The sequence below is a fragment of the Passer montanus genome, unplaced genomic scaffold (assembly GCF_014805655.1).
Source record: "Passer montanus isolate IOZ18808 unplaced genomic scaffold, ASM1480565v1 scaffold9, whole genome shotgun sequence".
NCBI classification, from domain to species: Eukaryota; Metazoa; Chordata; class Aves; order Passeriformes; family Passeridae; genus Passer; species Passer montanus.
This window is the reverse complement of record NW_024374367.1, coordinates 13,296,192-13,316,847: the sequence shown is the minus strand read 5'-3', so window position 1 is coordinate 13,316,847 and position 20,656 is coordinate 13,296,192. Positions and strand designations below refer to the sequence as shown.

Genomic DNA, 20,656 nt, shown 5'->3' with positions numbered 1-20,656 from the left:
GATCCGTTTGTTGCTGCCCATGCTCCCCTCCCAATTATTGAAAATAGCTTTTGCACATCCTGATTTCGTGTGCTGAAATATTTTGGGGTTTAAGTTTGTTATTTCATTTTTTAAAGTCTTCAGTGGTTGCATGTTTGACATGGCTTTGTTATCCTAGATGTTATGTTATGATCTGGCACACAGAGCATTAATTCCTTTATCAGCTCTGTTTCCTTTACAGTTGTTCATTTAATTGAGCTCCTCTGTGTATTTTGCAAAACAAGATGCATTCATTATAACTTGCAGACCTCTGATAGCATTGTAACATGTTTCAGAAAAATAGCACTTCTGTAGATAGTTGTGGAAGTTTGGTGTTTGGTTTATTTTTCAGATGATGGGAGGAAGCAGTAGCAGAATTCTTGCATGCATAATCAGTCAGAACTTTCCAGAAGCTCTTTATTCAAGTTATTTTCTTTTAAAGCTGTGTTTACTCTAAGAATTCGGCTGAGGCAGTTGAAATATGTGGCTGCAGTGGGGAACAAAATACACTGTATGTTTTGTTACTCTCCTTGTTCTGCTTTGACTTGTGCAAACAGTTTTAATCCAAAGGAAGAGATCATACGGTCTGTGACTGCGGTATCGCACAATCCAGTTTAGGGTGCAAATTACCCTCTTATGGTACATCCTGACATTGAATAGTCTTGTCTGGAATAGGCTGTAAATAGAGTGTATCCTTCTCTTTCACAAGCCCTTGGAGCAGGAAGCCACATGCCTTAGCTCTGCAGTGTTCAGGAGCCAGCACATCTGTGGGACCATGCACCTGCATGCGGCTGGAGATGTTCAGACAGTGTCTTCAGTGCAGATTTTGAACATTAAACACTCAATTCTGGTTGCAAACGGCCTCCACATGCTGCCAGGGGTTCAGCACCAGAAAGGCCATTTCCTGGAGCACGGAGCAACCTCTGCCAAACTTGGCAGAGCTTGTGAAGGACCCTCCCAGGCCAGGGCTGAACAGCTGGTTCTGGAGAGGTCACCGGGCCACAGTGCTGTTTGTTGGGAGGCTTTCTGTTGCATTGGCATTGTGCATGAAAAAGGTATGGGCAGCCACAGGAGTGCTCAGGATTGTTCACTGTTATTGGCCAAGGCAAGCTGAAAAGGCTCATATGTCCTGCAGATCCTCTCTGCTGTTGTCTCTCCCTCTCCCAACCATGACTGATGGTGGATTGGAGGTGGGCATTGCTCTTTAGCCATGGGTGAATGCAGAAGAGGGATTAAGAACTTGGTTTCCTGCATCCTGACTCAAAAGTAGGCATGTGTGCTTTTTTGGGGGAGTTAGAAACAAATTGGTTTCGACAGAGCTTTTTTAGGGAGTTTTCTCAGGCACAGGATGAAATTTTGAGGTGAAAAAAAAATCACGCTTCTTTTCCCGCTTCTCTATTGGGCCAGTGTGGAGAGGACCAACTGTATTTTTGGGTGCTTGGGATCCATGTGTGTGGCTGTTGAGGAACATGTGCTGCCTGTACACATCTCCTGCACTGAAATGTGATGGGGTGGAATCCTTGCTCTGGACTGAGACTGGAGCTATTCCTGGGAAAGAAAACATCAAGAAAAAAATGGGGATGAAGGCACCTCTTCTGTCCTGCTTACTCTGTTCTGACTAATGTGAACTGGCATTTTGGGTGCTTGGATAGCATGTGTGTGTGTTTGTGTGTTAGGTTACACACCAGTGTGCACAGACACATTTGGCTTCCCTGATGCATTGTGCTGTCCTTGCTGTAATCTGAGAACCACAGCCCTTGGACAGGGCAAGGCAAAGAGTCCATCTGTGTTTCCACAAAAGCTTAGCTAAGTGCATTTTTTTATATTGTGTTATGGGCCTGATTCTTGCGGGGGGTTAGATGCTCTCCATTGTGGATGCCCAGTGTTTTTGCAAGTCACCCTGCTCAAAAGTTGGTGGTTTCAGGGCTTTTTTTAAGGGGAAAAAGCATTTTTCCATTTGTTTCTCCATAGACTGAAACAGCTAAAGAGCCTTTGCTTAGTTTTCCACACACAAGGCACACACTGATGGGAGCATGAGAGGGACTGCAGGTCTCGGAAGGCTTGAAGTGTGTGAAAACAAGGAGTCCTAATGAAAAGGGTTTTGCAATTTAATTGTAGTGGGTGTGCCTTTGTTTGTGCAAAGAAATGAAAGTGCTGGAGGCCGAAGTGCTTTCTTTATCCTCAGAACAGGGAGCAGTACAAACTTCCCTGGCCAGTTCTGCCAAGGTGCCTGAGACCTGCAAGTCCCTGCACAGAGCTTTGGCTCTCTGCTCGCTGGGACCCCATCCCACAGATTTTGAGTCTTCAGCCGTCCAGCCTTGCAGGGCTCACCAGAAATACCATGTTTAGCATGAAGAACCTTTCTCAGGTTCCTGAGTGCCTTTCCTCTTAAGGTGTTTGTTCACCTCACAGATTCACTGCATTTGGGAAGACCCTCGTGTCCTTTGTTTTGAGAGTCATGACTTTCCCTGGGGATGGATCTGCACATCTCCAAGTAGCCAGTCTCCTGCTTGTTCAAGGCAAGGGGCTTGTTCCTCCTGCCCAGTGCCTTGTTAACCCCTTTGGAGCACTCCATGAATCCCAGTCTGGTGCCAGGGGGCCAAATGCCCTGCTCCCTTCTGCATCAGCCTCCTGAGCTACCCCGTGCCCCACAGCAACACGATCCATTTTAAATAGATGCTGTTTGCAGCATCTTGGACTTGCTGTGCGAGGATGAGAAATGTTAACATAAATTCTTTAAATAACATCTAGTAGTGTTGAATGCACAGAATTATAAAACATTTTTATATTCTGAGACTCATTTGCATCTTCGCATTAAAAACTGTGGTTTTCTTCTCAGGGAATGGTTGCAAGATCTGATTTGTTTTGAAATCAAAGCTAAATTTGTGTTCTTGCTTTCCTCTTTGCCCTTCATTTGACAAATTTTTCTTGTTCTATAAATACAGAATTGTAAACAAGGGCTAATCCTTAGCAACAACCTGGAAAGTTAACATTTCTCTCCAGCTCCTATTGTAATTAATTCAGACACTATGAATATGATGTGATTTACACATAATATTCCTAAGGCCAGGAGGTACTAATATCTTGTTAGAGAACTGAGGAAAAGAACATGCTTTTGTGTGTGCCATATAACATAATTGCACTGCATTTTCTTTCATGAGAAGATGTTTAAAGATGCTTTTTACTTTGCATTTGAAAAATGAAAGGCTTCTGCTTCTGCATTTGGCTGAAATTGTCTTAAATGTGTTTTCCCTCCTGCAGCAGTCAACATTGTCAAAACATTTTGCAAAGTACATTTTAATAATATGGGTTAGGACCATCATTATATTAATTTAATTCTCTGTGTAGGTAAATTTGTAAGATGCTTCCACTTTGTTGTAAAAGTTTTTCACAGTAAACATCATCTGTTTTCCCTGTGCAAAAAAGGAAGGGGATAATACAGTCAACAAAAGGATAAAATGCCTTGTGTAAAAATTGTATAAGTTTAGCTTGAACAGTCTTTCTCTCATGGTCCATCCTTGTATTTTATTTAATTTTAATTTAATTTTGTTTTGTTCTGTTTATATTTGTTCAGGGAGTGTTTTTGTAGTGTTAATCTATGTAAGCCACATGCAGTTGAAAACTGCAACTCCCAAAAGGCTGTGATTAAAACATTATGGATGTGGCAAACCACAAATGCAAAAGGAAGTTTACGTCTAGATTTTCTATATAAAAAAATATTATATTCAAGTTTTGTAATACCTTGGTATCGTGGTCAGCATTGCCATAAAAATTCTGTGTTATATGGAATGATACAATCTGTGAAGCATTTCCCATTATGTAGACACCATGTCTTTAAATTATAGCAATTTCTTAAGATTTTAAAGCAAAATGAGCTCTTAGAAGTGTGATTAATAGCAGGGAATGAGGCTAACACTGGGTCATCAGTGGCACTCCATTACAAAAAAGGTTGGACTAATAAAAGCATCCATCTATTTGACCAATAAAGCATTTGAATGATATGCTTATAGTTTTTATCATAGTGTAGTTACTTTGTACTGAATAAACTGTGATTTTACGTGCTGGAAAAGGAGCGTGGAACAGGCAGCGTGGCTGAGGTGAGAGCAGTTGTCTCAAGTAGGGAAATATCAGGACTTTTATGTGAAGCTTGATGTTTTCAGAAGCCTTCAGGTTGCAGTGTCTAAATTTTTGAAGCTGCTGTGAAATATCTAAATCCCCCGTGACCCGTGCCTGCCTGCCCACAGTCATTCGGTGAGGCTGGCCCTCGCTGTCCTGCAGGGAGGGGAGAAAGGAGGGTATTGTGTGTAATCATTAATTCAGAGTTAAAGTCCCCGGCAGCCCCAGACATCAGAAATACTCTGCTGCAGCACAGGAAATGGGGCAGCACTTCTGTTTTCCTGGTGTGCGGACGCCAACCCCGTCCTCGAGTCGCACCTTTCATCCTGCCTGCTATTATGCTGTCAACCTGATGTATTAAAAAATAGGCAGTTGCCTGAACAATACTGCATTTGGGTTTTATTTAAATACCTGTCTTATTAGTAGGTTGTACTGATTTCATGGTTTTGAGCCTTTTTTTTTTCTTTCTTTTTTTTTTTACTACAACAAAAGGCTAAACATTTTCTGAAAAAGAAAACCAAGGTTCTTGGCCAGCTGTGGATGTCCAGGATTGTGCTGTGAAAAAAAGTAACAAATATTCTAAAACTTGTAAAAAAATGATGAGGGGGGAGGCTTCTGGCCATCATGCTGTTTGCACATGAAATGGCAAGGGAGGGGAGATTAGTGCCAGGGCCAGCTGTGACCTTGGATGCTTCATAGATTTGAGACTGGGATGATTTTCCTCAGTGCTTGGCAGTGGGGCTGGTGCTCATCAGAAGGTAGGGGTGAACCAGGGAGGGACAATGGTGCAGCTGGGAGGAAAAAGGACCCGTGATATAGCCCACAACTACATCCACTAACCCCACCTGGCTGGTACAACATCCTAAAGGGCTTATTTTACATAGGAGAGGGATGAAGAGACCCATGGAAGTCCCATGCAGGGATTGTGTCAGGGCAGGAATGTAACCCAGAGCCCTGGATTAACCTCTACCATTAGCACCATCCATCTTCTCTCTCTGTACTTTAGATCTTTCCCGAAATTCGTGTTCAGGATAGACAACTTAGAGAAACCTCCCTGGAGGAACGCTGCCATAGGAAATTTCATGAGTGTTACAGGAATGAGAGATGGGGAAGGAAAGGCTTTTGGAAGGTGGCAGATCCAGGGGATTTGGGTGTCCTGAGCACCTTGAGGACTAAAGTCACAAAGCCTCAGGGCCTAGAGAGGGATGTTGGGTTGGGGGCAGTTGAGGTTTTGGTTGCTAAAAAACATCCAAGGGGCTTCTGGGTTAAAAAAGAGGAGCTGGGGAGGTCTACAAAGAGCAGAGAATGGTGATGGGAGGCAGAGGCAAGGGGGCTGAGGGTGACAAAGAGAAAGGAGAGGGAGAGGGCTGAACCATGGCTTCATTGCTGCTGCAGGGCCCTGGCACAGCCATGGGTGTGTGTGTAAATGACTTGTGTCTATGGGCTGGTTGGGTTGTGTCAAAAGCTGCTGTTTTGCTTGTTTGTTCTAGGAGTGAAATGAAAATTTTGTACCGCACCTTTTGCAGTTGTTTTTTTTTTTTCTGGGTTTTCAGTTGTTGTTTTTTTTTTTCTAATGCAAATGGATCTTTCACATCAGTGGTTTGGCCGGTAAATCTTGTTTTGTGAAACACTTTCAAGTGTTTTCAACTCCTTTCTTTCCCCTTTATCAGAACAGATGCACAGCTCTGTATTTTCCCCTGCTGCCTGTTGTCTTGAGGTTGCACAGCAAGACTGCAAAGCCTTTTTTGTTTGTTGTTGTTGAAGGGGAGGAAAAAACCCTCAATCCACAGAAGAGTTAACAGGATTTCACTTGATCTGCTCGTTTATGCAATGAGTAATGCGAGGTTGGTAACAGCAAATTGTTGTTTATAAGCAAACATGGCACTGTGTAAACAAGAAGGCCTGGTCCCCAACTGGTTTGATTTCATGGTGGTCAGCAGCTGATGCATGTAACGTACAACCTTTCTGCTTCTCGAAATGTCAGAAGAATGACTATTTGTTTGTCTTGAGTTCTTCCCAGCTGTTTACTCTGTAATGCATTTGCCTCAACCTTGATTCTCTAAGAGTGGCCCCTTTCTCCTCCCTACTCTGTTTACATTAGTCCTGCCCCGAGTGTCACCTATGAAATCTGTTGATTATTCCACCTGGTTAATGTTAAATTGCTCTTGCAAGATGATGTGTTTGTTCATAAACACAAATGCTGGGCCCCTTGTTTACTGTACCCATGGCAGCAATCAGTTATTAAACAAATATTGCTTTGTTTGCGGGTGTGAGCAGCAGTTTATCCTGCAAGGTCTGGAAAAAACCTTTAAATGCTGGGATTTTGATAAAGGAGAAAAAGGGGAGCTTGTCCCTGGAATGTGGCTGAAACTCACTTTGGTTTGCTTTGCTTATCTTTAACTTGGGTGAAGGGGCTAGAAAGATTAGCAAGTTGTTTGGTTTTTCCAAGAGATTTCCTTAGTGTAATGATATCTATCCAGTTGTTTGCTTTTTTCAGAAGGGAGAGAGCACTCCTGCAAGACGACTAGCACAGCGGTAGACGGCTGATGGCTAGAAAATCCTGCATGGAGCAAACAAGGAGGTAGAAGGTCTAGGATAAAGGTATAGGGCTATGAACCAGGTAATCACCCCAAAAGTACGGCCTCTTGTTCTATGTCATTTGGTCGGGGGCTTTTCGGTTTCTCTCTTCTCTCATGTCAGATTTTAATTGATGCATGTGCCCTCGATGGGGTTGGAAAAGGCAAAGCTTTCAGCTTTACTTCTGAGGAGATCTGAGGAAAATCTGTTTTAGAAGCAGAGCCGTTTGAATGGAGAGAAAATACCAAATTTAAAAATGCGCTTTGTTGCTCCTCCTCCTGCGAGTGAGATGACGGAGCTGCTTTTCTTCTTTTTATAACTGGAAAACTGCGTTTACATCTGCTAATTTCTCTGTGCTGCCTGTTTGTTCTTTGGTTTCTGGGAGTCCTAATTAGAGAGAGCCATCCTGGTGGTTGTTGCTTTTGGGTTGTTTTGAAAATGAGCAAGAAAAACTTGCTCACACCATCTTTGTTTTTCAAAATTACTGTTTGTTATTGTTTCTGAGTGGGGCTTGGATTTCAAATGCCAGGCAGGACCTGTTAGCACTAACAGTAAATGGCTAGGGCTTTTCACACAAAGGGAGTAAACCCTCTTTGAGTGACCTTGAGAAAGAAATGTTAACTCTTTCTGTGTAAAGGTGTTGTCTATTTCTGTATATATGAATTAATTTGTTAAAATGTGAAGGGGTTGTCTGTTCCTTTGTATGTGAATTCATTTATTAAGATATCTTGGATACACATTCACGGAAAGGATAAAATGAAATAATTGTCGTCTTCATCCCTTGGAAGAGAAAGCAAAAAAATATACATAAAAATGTGATCCCCTGTATTTCCTAGTTTGCATCAGTGATCCAAACATACTGCTCATTTGGGCTGCTGGAGCAGTGTCAGGGCTGGAGGGGAGCTGGAGGTACCTGAAGTGTGTAAGTGGACAAGCTGGTCATTAATTGACTCGTGTTACTGCCATGAATCAAGTTGCTACCTTGAATTGTTGCTACCTTGAATGAAGTGAAAATGGCATTGTGCAGAATTGTTAGAGTTGCACCTGGCTTTGAGGTGGTTTTTGACTTCTGGAGGCTGCTAGAGAGTTCAGATATGCTTTAATGGAGATGTGCATGGAGGGTGGGAGTCTAATTCATCTACAGCCAGCACTTGGTAAGAGGTTTCATGTTATCTTGTTGGAGCAGTGCTGCTGCTGTCTGGCACAAACTGACTGTATTTACTAAATGCAACTTTGGTCTTTTATTTGGTTGAACAGTCACCTGTTTTTCTGTGAGGCAGACTGCAAGAGTTTGTGATGCAAGCTCAGAGCAGTGTGCATGCAAACAAATAAGTCCTGGCTGTGAGAACAGCCCTGCAGTTTCTGTTCCTGTTCTGCACGGAGCGGCAGGGAGCCCCACACTGCTGTGATGCCTGGGCTGGGATGAGCAGGTGGGTACCTCCCCAGGGACACCGACCACAGGGACAGCACCCAGGGGACTCTGCACCTCACCATGCTGCACTGGTGACCTTCCTTCTGGAGGAGTCACTCCTCTGGTGCCGTGGTGCTCGTGTCCGTGTGGTAGCAGCCATGGATTCTCATGGTACAGTGAACTATGGCTTCTGGTTTGGCTTGGGGCTTTTTTTGGCCACTCGCCATTCCTTTCTTTCCAAATAAACTATGATCCTGGTGATGGTAAGGATGATTTCTGTCAAGCTCACGGCTGAAAGACAGCTCTCCCCAAGAGAGAGGAAGGAACCTCACTCTGCCGATGATGGTATGTAAATGATTACATCATATTTGCCAGTCACTTGGAAGTGGCCCAGCTCTAGAGCTTTTATGCATCTATGGCATGAGCTTCATGCTGAATATGGATTTAATAGCTGTCAAGCTGAGAGGCATAGACTGAGATAGAGCTGGCTTTGCAAAAGGGGTGTATTTATCCAAGGTGAGTCTGGGAGTAACTTCTGTGTGCATTTGTAAAATGAAGGGAGAATGCAAAAATCTAATTTGAGGAAAGTTGGATTGTTCATTGTCTGTCTAATGCTTTGGGTGTTACCTCATGGAAGGGAGTGAGACCTGTTGTCTTCACAGCTTGATGTGTTTTAGTGGCCTGGTTTTTCATGGGGACCAGTGCCAGCTTTTTTCAATAGAGCAAATGGCAAACTTTCTAATGTGTGCTTCAATTAATTCTTCTTGGATTGCTCGATCTCTGTTCTTACTGATTGTGGTCAGAAACACCCTCAGCAGAAGAGACTTCCTTAGGGGTAACTGCACAGACTGGTTCTCTGACAACTTAAGTTGTTTGACCATGATTTCACAATAAGTCAGTGTGGCACAAGTGGGATTAGGCTCCTGATTCCCCTTCTCTTCTCCTCACCGCAGAAGTCTTAAATTTCAGCTCCTGCAGGGCATCAGTCAGCCTTTCACTGAGCTGCCTCCAGATGATTTCAGGTTGCTGTGGCCCCGATGATAACGTGCTGTTGCTGGAAAGAAGGGACCCAGGCAGCATGAGCCATGCACCCCAACAGTGAAAGAGGTTGTGCCATTGCATATAGTTAAATAATTTAAAAATTGTAGCAGTCTGCTTCTAGACAGGAGCTGCCATTCAGGAGATTTGAGGGTGGCAGGGGGACATAAATGCATAATAGGAGGTAAAAAGCCAGGCTAGTGACCATCGTGACCCACAGGCAGGAGTTTGGGCAACCTGTGTTCTTCTTCTGTTGGCCAAGGTGTTGTACTCCACCAGTTTTGGAAAGCATGGGATTTTCATTCACTGAATTTAGATACAGCTTCACATTTTCCTGCTCCTTGCTTTTACTTCTGTCTCCTTTCTATGGCTCTGCATCACCATGTAGCTCTACCCCAGCGTCAGCAGGGCAGGCAGGGGGAGCAGCCCTGTGTAAAACAGGTGCCAGGGCCGTGGCCCACAGGGATGCTCCAGGAGCAGTGTGATTTGTTTCCCTTCCTGAGGAGGCCAGCACATCACCTCTGCCATGTGCTCAAGTTCCAATGGCCCAAGGCTTGGGATGAGTCCAGCCAAAGTGAGAGCATCAGGAGGCAGAGCCAAGGATATGCTGAGGGTTATCCCATTTCTTCTGGACCCTTTATTTCCTAAGCACTAAATGAAATTTCAGATTTTAGATATGTCTAGACATATACAGTGCACGATAAAGTTGATAATACATTAATCATTTTTAACAACAGGTAATATGCATAATTTATGGTGTTACAGTGCTATCTTTTTTGATATTTATGATGGATAATGCTCAGTTTTTGCCCTCATATTACTGCTTTAAATTATACCACAAGAAAATTAATGAGAAAGTAGATTTATGGCTTTCATTTGTTTGTCAATTCGGAAATTAATTGGGTGTTAATTTTAGCCGTCCCTCATCAGACCAGGTCTTTAGTATGTGTGCATTACTTTGCATTCATTGAAGCCTACCTCCCATTTACTGTGGGTCACTAGCTTTGCATACATTAAAATAGCCCTCAGGCTCATTCTCTTGATTACTTTTTGAACTGCCATGCATTAGAAAATTTACGCCTTTCTGTTATAATTATGAAAATTCTCTATTGGAAGATGGTGCTTGCATAACAGCAAGTGTACAGTCTTGCTCAGCGATGTAAGATCATATAGCAAATCCCAATACGTTTTTGTTCTAATCCTAGAAAATAGCACTCTCGACAATCTTTGTTGTGCGAGTTTCATCCTTTGAAATTTCAAGGATCCATTTTAATGCATTGAATTACCTCTTTAAGCTGAGGAAATATCAAAGGATTTCACCTCGTCGCTGTCTCTTTGTTTCCTCTTTCCACACATCCCGTGCGCGTTCCTTCCCTTGCCTTGCTCCAGGTTTGCCTCTCCTCCTCCAAACCCCGCTGTCAGACGTGACTCAGCATCACTTTTTAGGACAGCAAAGCCTGATTTGCTCTGTTTGCTACTATTTTGGTTGATTCCTAAAGATGATCCTTAATTGCACTTTGAATCCCCTTCTCCTTTCTCCTACTCCTGCACAATTCAGCAACCACCAGTAGTGTGTAGGCGAGTGGCCTTCGAAGGGGTAAGCATGAAGTTTTATCCAAAAAGTACCCTAATGTACTGACAGTTGATCTATAGTTAGTTAGTACATAATTATACCTAAAATACACCCTGTCAGCAGGATAAATGACGGCTACTGAAAACTCTAAAAGCATGACGGGTGTTCACCCATCTGCAATGACGAGAGCGGAGGGGTTTGTAAGTTGAGAAAGGCTGGTGAGTTCAGCATGATCTGATTTAGTTAAATCATGCCATATGTTGGGATAGCTCTCTCTAATAGTCGTGCTAACCACAAACACAGGCAAAGAGAAGTCATCTGGTCCACCTGGCTAGTTTGGACTTCCCTCCCCGGCGTTATTTCTGCGCTTAGCATGGTGGCAGCCCTTGAGCTGCTCATGTGAAGCTGGCTGATTCACAGTTAATTGTGACATGGTGTAATTTAGTAAATGAGCAGCTGAACATCTGTACGCCTTCCCCCACGGCACATCAAGCCTTACCTTACACAAGGCTTTTAATTTCCACTAGTGAATCCTTTTTCTTTTACTGAACTCATGGATAGTGGGATGGTGCTGCTGGCTGCCTCGCCAGCCTAGGCACGGGGTGTCAGCTGGAGGAGATGGGTGTTTTGGCATCAGCTGGGGGACATCAAAACATGTTCCTGGAAAAATTCACTACTGGTAGTGGGATGTGGAGCCTGAGGTGCTTTCCCTGGCAGGGCACTTGCTTCAAAGATACCAGGACAAAAAGACACCACCTGTGAGTGGGGCAGGGGTGTCCTGGGAAAGCTGTCGGGGTCCTCGTGTTGGATCACGCAGTGCCAGGCTGGTGCTGCAGGGTGTTTGTCCCTGTGCTGTGGGGAGGCAGCAGCTTTGCTCCTGCTCTCTGTGTTCCTTGCTGGTCACACGCCGGAGCGCGTTTCGTTTTCAAGAGGTAAAATCCTGTCTTTGCGGCGTTACGTTGTTGTGGAATTCTTCCAAATCGTGTTTGGGGTTTTTGGTTTTGTTTTGTTTTTAATAATTACACAGATAAATGCTCTAAAATTATTCCTGAGCCTCTTTTGGGGAGCTGCTTGTGATAGATAGGTAGAACTTTTATTTATAAACGATGCACGTATGGATAGAATGTGTGCCGGAGAATTTTGGGCTAGATCGTGTGATTTGATCACTCACTTAAAACTGATTTTAGCATTGACTCTTCTGCCTATAAAAGTAGAAATACATTTTATAAATCTGTGTTGTGTTTAATTTACATGTCCTTTCATGGCTGGGCCAAGTTCTTTAAGGGCATTTATTCTGCTTCATATAAATAATTGATCAGCCAAGTTAATTTACTTCTGCCTGACTTGGTCAACCTTAATTAACTGCCCTGGAATAAAGACTGAACTTTTTGTTAGCTTAAAATCTTTCACAAATGTGGCAAAGAAGGGTTGTATTACGACAACATTTTTGCTCTAGCACTGATCCCAGGGGATATAAATGCCTAATGATCTTTATGTGCATATATATATTTGTAAACACCTCCAAGTACTAACATCTGAAATATAATCATGGACCTCAAAGAAACTTTGAAACACACAGGCTGCATTGTGAATCTGTAGTCCATGCTAAGTCTGGAAGCATATTTAAACAGGGATTTTAAGGCCAGAAGACCCCAGGGATATTTTTTAAAGGTGATGATATGCTTAAAGATATAGATTGATGCTTATTGAGGAATCTTAAAAATGCCTCACCAGATGCCTCCATGTATGGTGAAGCATCTAGAGACATCTGAATATCAGTCCCTTAGTTTTTCAGACTTGGAGTGGGTCCTTATTCTGACAGGTGCTTCAGTCAGTAAATCCTCCCTCATGCTGACATTAAACAATGCTGCTTAGTCTTCAGAAACTATACTGGTAGCAGAATTGCAGCAGTGGCACACTTCAGCGCCCACCTCCTGCCTACTAATCTCCATGCTTAACCTTGCTCATCTTAATAGGCCAGTGGAGCTGAGATGTGTATCAGCAGCATCTGGTCTTGGTGCTGTTATGGACTTTATGGATGCATTTTTAATGCCTTAGCAAAGAACTTTCTCAGAATTCTCAGAATTAAGATTCCTTTAGGTTCTTTTTTTTTTTTTTTTTTTTTTACCTTAAAACACTGACACTGGAGTCATCAGAAAGATTATTTTGATTCAGGCAAAGTTCACATCTGACCTGTGTTTTCTCAAATTTGACCCTATCCTTAAGAAATTAGTTGTCCCCTGCTTTTTTCCATGTAATTTGGAAGATAATTACCTCTTGTCCTCCTGTTGACAGAGTGCCTTCTTTAGATTTTGCTTCACTGAAATTTTGCTCTGTTTTGCTCTTGAACATAACATATTCACCAAAGAGATGGGCCCAGCTGTAGGGCTTTGACTTTGTGTTTGACTGTGCATCAAAGCTAGAAAAAGTTCTGTGCAGGTTAAAATGGAAATCTGAAGAAACTGATCACTCTTCTGAAATTTTTACACCAAGCCTACATTAATTCAGAACAGTTCTTTTATTATGTGCTCCTTGATTTCAGGATAAAGTTTCACAAGCTGTCGTTGGTACTGCAGCTTACCTTTGGTCCCTTCATAGGGGAAAAACATCTTGTGTCCCTTTTAATAATTCAGAGTCATTCGGTATTCCTCATAACATGAAATATCATAAATTTTTTCTATATATAGAAAACAGAAAAATACTTAAACTGGTAATAACCCAAATATTTTAAGCACTAAATATGCATTTTTCTCTGCAGACTTGATAAGAGAATCATTCTGCTTTCTAGAACACGAGATAGACATGGACTCTTCTACCATTAAATTTCTTAAGTCAGAACCAGGTTTCCTGCCTGTCATGGAAGTAGCTGTGGAGTATTATTATTTCTTATAATAAATCATTATGCATAACAGCTTCTCCAGCACTGTGTTGGTTGTATTCAGACCAGAATCACGGTTTGTGATACTTCACCTGGAGTTTCAGTTCAGTTCCCACAGAACCTAATTATGTTGCATAAAGTCAACCTTGCTTTGCATTTTTCTTTCACAATTTTGAATGACAAACTTCAGTAATAGGCTCCTGTAAGTTCATCTCCTCTGTGCTGGGAAAAGACAATTATCTCAGCCATCCTCGGTATACGATCACCTCAGCTCATTTAGGTGTGCTCAAAAAGACAAATAATAATCATTCTTGCAGAAAGCTCTCACAGGTTGATTTTTCATGACATGACACTTAATGATCAAACCAAACTGTGATTATTCATGTCAACTCACATTTGACTTCAGTGATGAAATAAACAGTTTTATCTTTTTTTCCCCCTTGAAATGCCAGTTTTCTATCGGAGGTATTTTAACAAAGTGCTTTTGTTTTGTACAGGTATCTAGTTTAAGTTACATAGAAGTTGACTGCTTATAAATTGGTGGGTTTTTTTAAAAAAAAATTGCTTAAAGATGTTAACTTCTGCTTTTAAAATAATTTTTGAAAGTTTAGGCATGGTTCCTTAGCAAACTCTCTTTCCAGCTTTATTTCTTTGGTAGTTGATGCCAATTCTGCTGGGATCTGTAGGGTGGTCTCAGCCAGTGGAAGGGCCATGGCCCCTGTGCAGCTGAGCTGGTAACTGGCTGGGGTTTTTCAAAAGGTAAAACAGAGCATGAAATTTGTCATGGTAAAGGTTCTCAAGAACTATGATCTTTTTTCTAACCAAATACAATAAATAATCCATCTTTTTTCTTAGTCCTATAGGTTAGAAAAATTGTTGCAATTTCTACTGTTTTTTCTTTCCAGGACCATTTTGCAGTCCTAGAGACAATAAATAATTTCTTGACCAGTTTGCTTGTGAATTATTTTCTGTGTCCTGGAGATATTTCGCTCAGAAGGGCAAGCCAACAAATCGTGATCAGGCAGTGATGGATCTGCTCCTCAGTGGTGCACATTCTTCTTGCTGCTGTCAGAGCTTTGCTTGGTGCTTCCTCTGACCCTACTGCTTGTTTATCCAGGTTCTTACTTCCCATTTGTTGCCTCAGAAGTGCTGGAAAATGAGATGTACTTCTTTACTGCTCTGGCACATGGATTTTAACATCCCTTTCCACCACAGTGGCTGCTGGAGGCCTCTTCCTCCAATTCTTGAGTGTGTCCTTCCTCCATCAGCTTTGGTCTGTGAGATGGGGACATGCCACCCACCATTACTGTCATGCTCCAAAACAGTCAAAGGCATGAGTTTATCCCTCTAATCAAATTTTTCCTGGTGGTCATCACTCTCTTCATCTGCTGCTGGGGTAAATTAATGTAGCGCTCCATTTTCTCCAGTAGAGACCTGACTCCAAATTTGGGTGGAAGCAGAAAACAATGACATCAGTTCTTTCTTTTTGATTTGTCAAGGGGTAAAAGAGGTAAATCCTTTTATTAGAAGTGCAGCATATAAAAATTGCCTGGTATATCTTTGAGTGACTTGGGAGCTGTCTGTGGATTCTCACTCCTGTGTCTTCTTCCAAAGCAACCTGTGCCTTGCAGTCATTGCCTGGTGTGTAATCCAGCCTTGGCTGTTAGATGTAAACACTTATTTAGACCTTATCATGCTTATGGGCTTTCATTACAGAGCTGAAAATGAAAAACACACCATGCTTGGTGTGTATCAGAGCGGGATCATGTTAAAATCCAAAAGTATTTCCTAGTGGTGTTGGGAAAGCTGTAGGTTTGTTTAGATCTCTGGAGCTTTTACAGAGGAGTTGACAGAAGCTTTATGATGAGTCTCCAAGCCCCTTTTGTCCCCTGGCATAATTTGAAGATTTAACAAAACAGATTGAAAGAAGTTTCCATAGACCAGCTGAAATGTATTTAAATGTAATCAGAACGTTTGAATCTGTCCTGCTACCATCCATGTGCTTGGTTTACTGAGTTCAGACGGGTTCTTCCTTGAAGATAAAACATCTTCCTTGGCTCACATGTCCATGTTGTTAGTGTGGGGGTCGGCAGCATGCTTGGGACACTCAGCTTGGCTTTCCATACCCATCTCCCCTGGGTGAGCAGGAGAGGAGGGATGGGCTGGTGGAAGCCAGACAGGTTAATGGTATTTAAATCCTGGAAGCTGGGGCTTTGCAGGTGGAAATACTTTTAAAACAAGTTATCGTAATATCTCCGAGGTAGTGGTTTGCAGTTGAAAACTGGCATATGTGCTTTGTGTGGGGAGTCTTGTGCACCAGTGCTGATGTTTGATCCTGAGGGTGTGTAAATCCCAGGGGTTCTGGGGTGAGGAGGTGGGTACTCATCCTCATTGAAGGCTTGTGACCCACTGATACTCTTGGTGAGCACAGAGTGTGAAGCACCCAGGGGCAGGCTGACACCAAGAGTCAGTAGAGAGGGCTGGCTGGAGGGAGCTGTGGCTGCTGAGATGATGTTTAGCCAGATAACACAGGAGGCTCCTCACTGTAATGCCATAAGAGCATCCAAATACATAGCCAAAAACTTGGCCAACAAGAGTACTTCTGTGAGCATTTGTAGCAGTTCTCCTGAAATGAAAAGTGATGATGGTTCAGCACATCCCAGATTAAGTCTAAATTGCTTCAGAGTAATAAAAGGTGCTAATTTGGCACTATTGTGGTATGAATGAAAACCGAAATAATGAATGCTCTGCTTCACCTCTATGCCCCTACACAGCATATATCACATTTTTGATATTGTCCATCATGTGTTGCCAAGAATGACTCATCCGTTTCAAAGGAAAGCATCCAGATGTAACTAGAGAAATTTAATTATGGATTCTGTGTGTTCGTTCAAAAATATTTTTTTTTCTCTAAGGGAAAAAAGATGTTGAGCAAATAATACTATATTTAGAAGAGAACTAACTTACTAAAATTATAGCTGTACCAACGGATAAATAAACATAAACTAGTAGCATGAACCATTAATGAAAGATAAATCGTATGAAGGAAAATGACATATGTTTACAGTTTTGGCAGGATTTAAAACAGGGCATGTCTCCTTATATACAGCAACTGTTTTAACAGCTGCTTTTTTTTTTTTTCCCCCCTCCCCTCCCCTAAATTATTTCAGGTTTTTGAGTCATGATGCAAGAATCTGGGACTGAGACAAAAAGTAACGGTTCAGCCATTCAGAATGGAGCGAGCGGTGGCAACCATTTACTAGAGTGCAGCCTGCGGGAAGTGAGATCAAACGGCGAGACACCTTCCGTTGAAATTGGGGCTGCAGATTTAGCACATCTCCAGCAACAGCAGGTACTGTAAGATGCCTTACAAGTTTCCTACCTACAGGAAAAGCATGAAGCATTTAACCCCCCCACTCCCAAGCTCTTTGTACTTGCCAGGAAGAGGATGCTTTTAGGGCTTGCCTGTGACATTCTGTGTGGTTTTTGCCCGTAGGGGATTGCAGTCAGTTGTTGGTGTAAAGGGAAACCTTGGACTTCTCTTCCGGGGCTCCTTTTTGTAATCATTCCCTGGAAACACCCGAAGATCAGGGCTTGCTTCCGTTGCCTGAATGTGTTGAGTCTGGTGGCAGCGATTGGGTGAACTGCTGTATACAAATAACTGGTTTCCAAAATATGTCACTGGGTGGAAAATACGCTAACGTTAAGTTTTGTTTTTGCAACAAATTTTAATATAACCTAGCAACCTCTATCAACAGAATGTTTTCTATTAGTGAGGAAGGCTGCAGAGGTATCTGCTGCGCAAAACGTCAGAATAAATAAATAAATACATCCATGTCAGTGTTCCTCAACTCAGAAGAATCAGAACCAAATAGTGTGTTTTGCCTTGGTATTTTAATTAGTGTATTTTCTGGGAAGTGACCAAATTCACCAGTGTAAATTATCCGCATAATACAGTTTGGCTTTTTCTTTTCCCTGATAAAATTCTGAGGCCCTCTGAGGAAATTTTACACCAAAGTGCTGGGCATGTATCATTAATGTGTTTGGGAACAAAGGCTGCAGCAGAGCCATGGTGAATACACTCACGCCTAAGCCTCACTTTCTCTAATGCAATAAGGATTCTTAAAACCTTTTAAATAAGCGATTGGCAGCTGGTTAAGACTCCCCTAAGTGTACAGTGATCTTTTTAGCAGGTTGTTGTGGAAAAGAAAAAACATGTGCTCAAAAACAAAGCAAAGTGAAGGCTTGAGGAGGAGCAGGGCACCCTATTTGCCAACCTAAGACAGAAAGCTGCCATAATTAAACAAGTCAGAAAAATGGATGATACTAAATGCAAAGACTTTGGTTGTTTCAATCATTTCGTCCTACAGGTTTTTACTTGAAGTGAGAATACCATCAGTGAGAAAATCACAGCCATGCTGAATTCATTACTGCAGTAGTCACACAAAACCATGGATAAAATTTCAATAACTGCAGGCCACAGTTGAGTAAACAGTTGCACTGAAACTTAATTCCTGTTGACTTTTCCCTCATTCTTTGCCAGGGGCACATTCTGATTCGTAGTGCAAAGACAACAGGGGTTACAGCTTTGATTAATATAGGACAGTAGAAGAGGAGTAAAATATGTTCAACACAAAGGTCTCATCTTAAAAAAGGCTTAGTATCAAAATGAGTTAATTACACTGTGTTTTCCATAGGAGCACTATGGAATTTTCCAGTGAGGCTTTGTGCAGGGAGAAACAGGGAGGGGGGATCATGCAGACATGTGCACACCGTGGACCAGAATGGCTCAGACCTCTGCTCCTCCACCACGATCTAACCCTGTGCCAGGGCTTCTCCACAGCCATCCTAAGGCTGGTAGCCATCCCAAGAGCTCAGGATGTCTCAGATAATGTTGTCACCCCGCATGTAATGGCTGGTGTCATTCAGCCACCCATTCAGTCAGTTGAGGAGTGGCACCCTTCATTCCCAGTCCTGCAGCCTTCCCCAAACAGTGCCCGGCACAGACCTGAGTGCTCAGGGCTGGGGATGGGATTGCCAGGCTCGGGATTGCTTTCACACAGCTCTGATTTTAGCTTGGAGTTTATTTATCCTCTGCCAGTACAGTGAATGTGGTTGGGGATCTTGCTTTTCTCCAAGTTCTTCAAAGACCTTTATGTTCTGTGTTTGAATTCTGCTGTTAATTGGTTTTGATGACTAACTTCTCCATGGAGTTTATCTCTTATAAAGCAAGTTGATTGCAAAGTTTAAAACAGTTATTAAATAAAAAAACGACCAACAAACCCAATCCTGATAACAATAAGAGGGTAATCAGAGCTAGCATAAAAATATCAACCTTGGTGTTTGGAAAACATTTTTAAACACTGAAAAGAAGAAAACCCCGTTGTTTTCAGACAGCTAATGCAAGCATTTACAGATACACATACAACATGGAGCATAATGTTTAGATGTTTCTCCGTATACAACATATGCTCTCAGGTCACTTAACAGAATGCGTTCTACAAAACACTCCTTCAATACAAATGAATGAGTTCTGAATTAAACAGCTATTTCTTAAGAGCATTTCATTCAAATCTTTTCATTTTGCCACCTGGCACTTGTTTTGTCTGGAAAAAAAAAATCAGTGGTGGGTAGTTTGAGCTTTGCTGCTGTGGTTAGTTGTGTGTTCCCCTGATGAGCGTGGCAGAACAGTGAAACCTGCATGTACAATGGCTTGTGAAAGCATCTGTGCTGAATTTAGGGTCACATTTTTGGTGACATTTATGAATTGATTAGGACTAATAGCTTTGTTAGTATGAGAGAGGAAAACAGAAATACTTGAGGGTTTTTTTAGGAAGTTTTAATGGGTTTGCAGACTTGTAAATATTTTACCATGGAAAAATATGGAGCACCACAGATGTTCATATGTTTGCAGGAGAAGTGAACAGTGTGATCACTCTTGCTGTGAGTACAGGGAGGACTTGTAGGACAAGTTTTATGCTTCCCATGTCATGTTAGGGTGATTCTGCCATGCGAGGAGACAGAGAGTGATGTGATGCTCAATTATTTTAGCATTAGCAATCCCATAAAATGTACTGTTAAGCTGGGAGTAGCAAATGTGGGGATGAGTTCTGCTATTTATAATAAAGCCAAGTAACTCCAACTGATGTTTATGTTGGTGAAGTAAGAAAGGCAAAGCAATGCAAGTGACTCTTCAGGGACGCTGTGTCTGTGGAAGAGTTGAGTAAAATTGGAAATACATATAGAAGTCACCCTGAAAACCAAAGTATATGGGGATGAGAAGCATTTCTCATATTTTGGCACCTGCTGGGGGTGGGAGAGGTGGCCTTCCCACTGCTGCTGACCCCATGGGTGCCAGAGGTCAGCATCTCATGGCAATGATTGTCAGGATGTGGTGGAATGGGCAGGGGGTTGGTGACCTGCTTATAAAGTCTGGGGCAGGCGTGAAGGTTACCTGGATTGTACTTCCTAAAGAGATGAAGCTGGGGTTTGGTGTGGGGTCAGGTAGTGAGGCTCAGGAGCTTTGTCCCAGAGTGCCCATGGAGACAGCACCAAGAGACAGAACAGAAAACCTGGGAGCAGAGTACCAGGCAGAGTCTGGCAACATCTCTTGGCTCTGAGGGATCATGAAAAACATCTGGGAGGTGCAGAATGGGTGTTGGAGTGACCCACAAGCTGAAGGTCAGGCTGGGTGAGGGAAGCTTGGGCAGAAGGGATGTAGTGATGGGGTGACTCCTGCCTACCAAGCAGTAATAAATAAAGACTCATAGGGACAAACTGCCTTTTAATGTTCATGATCACAGCTGTAGTTGCTTCAGTGGTTTCTGACATCTACTCAAATAGAAGGTTTGATGCCTCAGTCCTAGACAGTTCTTTTTTATTTTTTTAAAGCTTATAAAATAAATATTATTTATTGCATTTTATTTTTATCCTCAGGACTATTCATTAAAGTGTTCTTCACGTTATTAGCAGTGAAACAAGACTATGAATTGAACAAAGAGAATGATTACAAAGTTGAATCCTGATGCAGAGCAGCAAGACACCA

At 42.3% G+C, this 20,656-nt stretch overlaps 1 protein-coding gene across 13 annotated transcripts in view; it reads left to right on the top strand.

Moving 5' to 3' along the window:
• The window catches only part of FOXP1 (forkhead box P1), a 380,068-nt gene that overhangs the window by 200,456 nt on the left and 158,956 nt on the right, over positions 1-20,656 (top strand). For 10 of the 13 annotated variants that reach the window (XM_039733877.1, XM_039733865.1, XM_039733866.1 and 7 more), the window contains one exon: positions 16,782-16,963. In XM_039733877.1, the coding sequence (XP_039589811.1) occupies positions 16,793-16,963 (171 nt within the window). In that variant the 5' untranslated portion in view covers positions 16,782-16,792. Of the gene's footprint in view, positions 1-6,515; positions 6,755-6,801; positions 7,866-7,968; positions 8,142-16,781; positions 16,964-20,656 lie in introns of those variants that run through there. The other 3 variants (XM_039733871.1, XM_039733873.1, XM_039733876.1) reach the window with 3 other exon arrangements.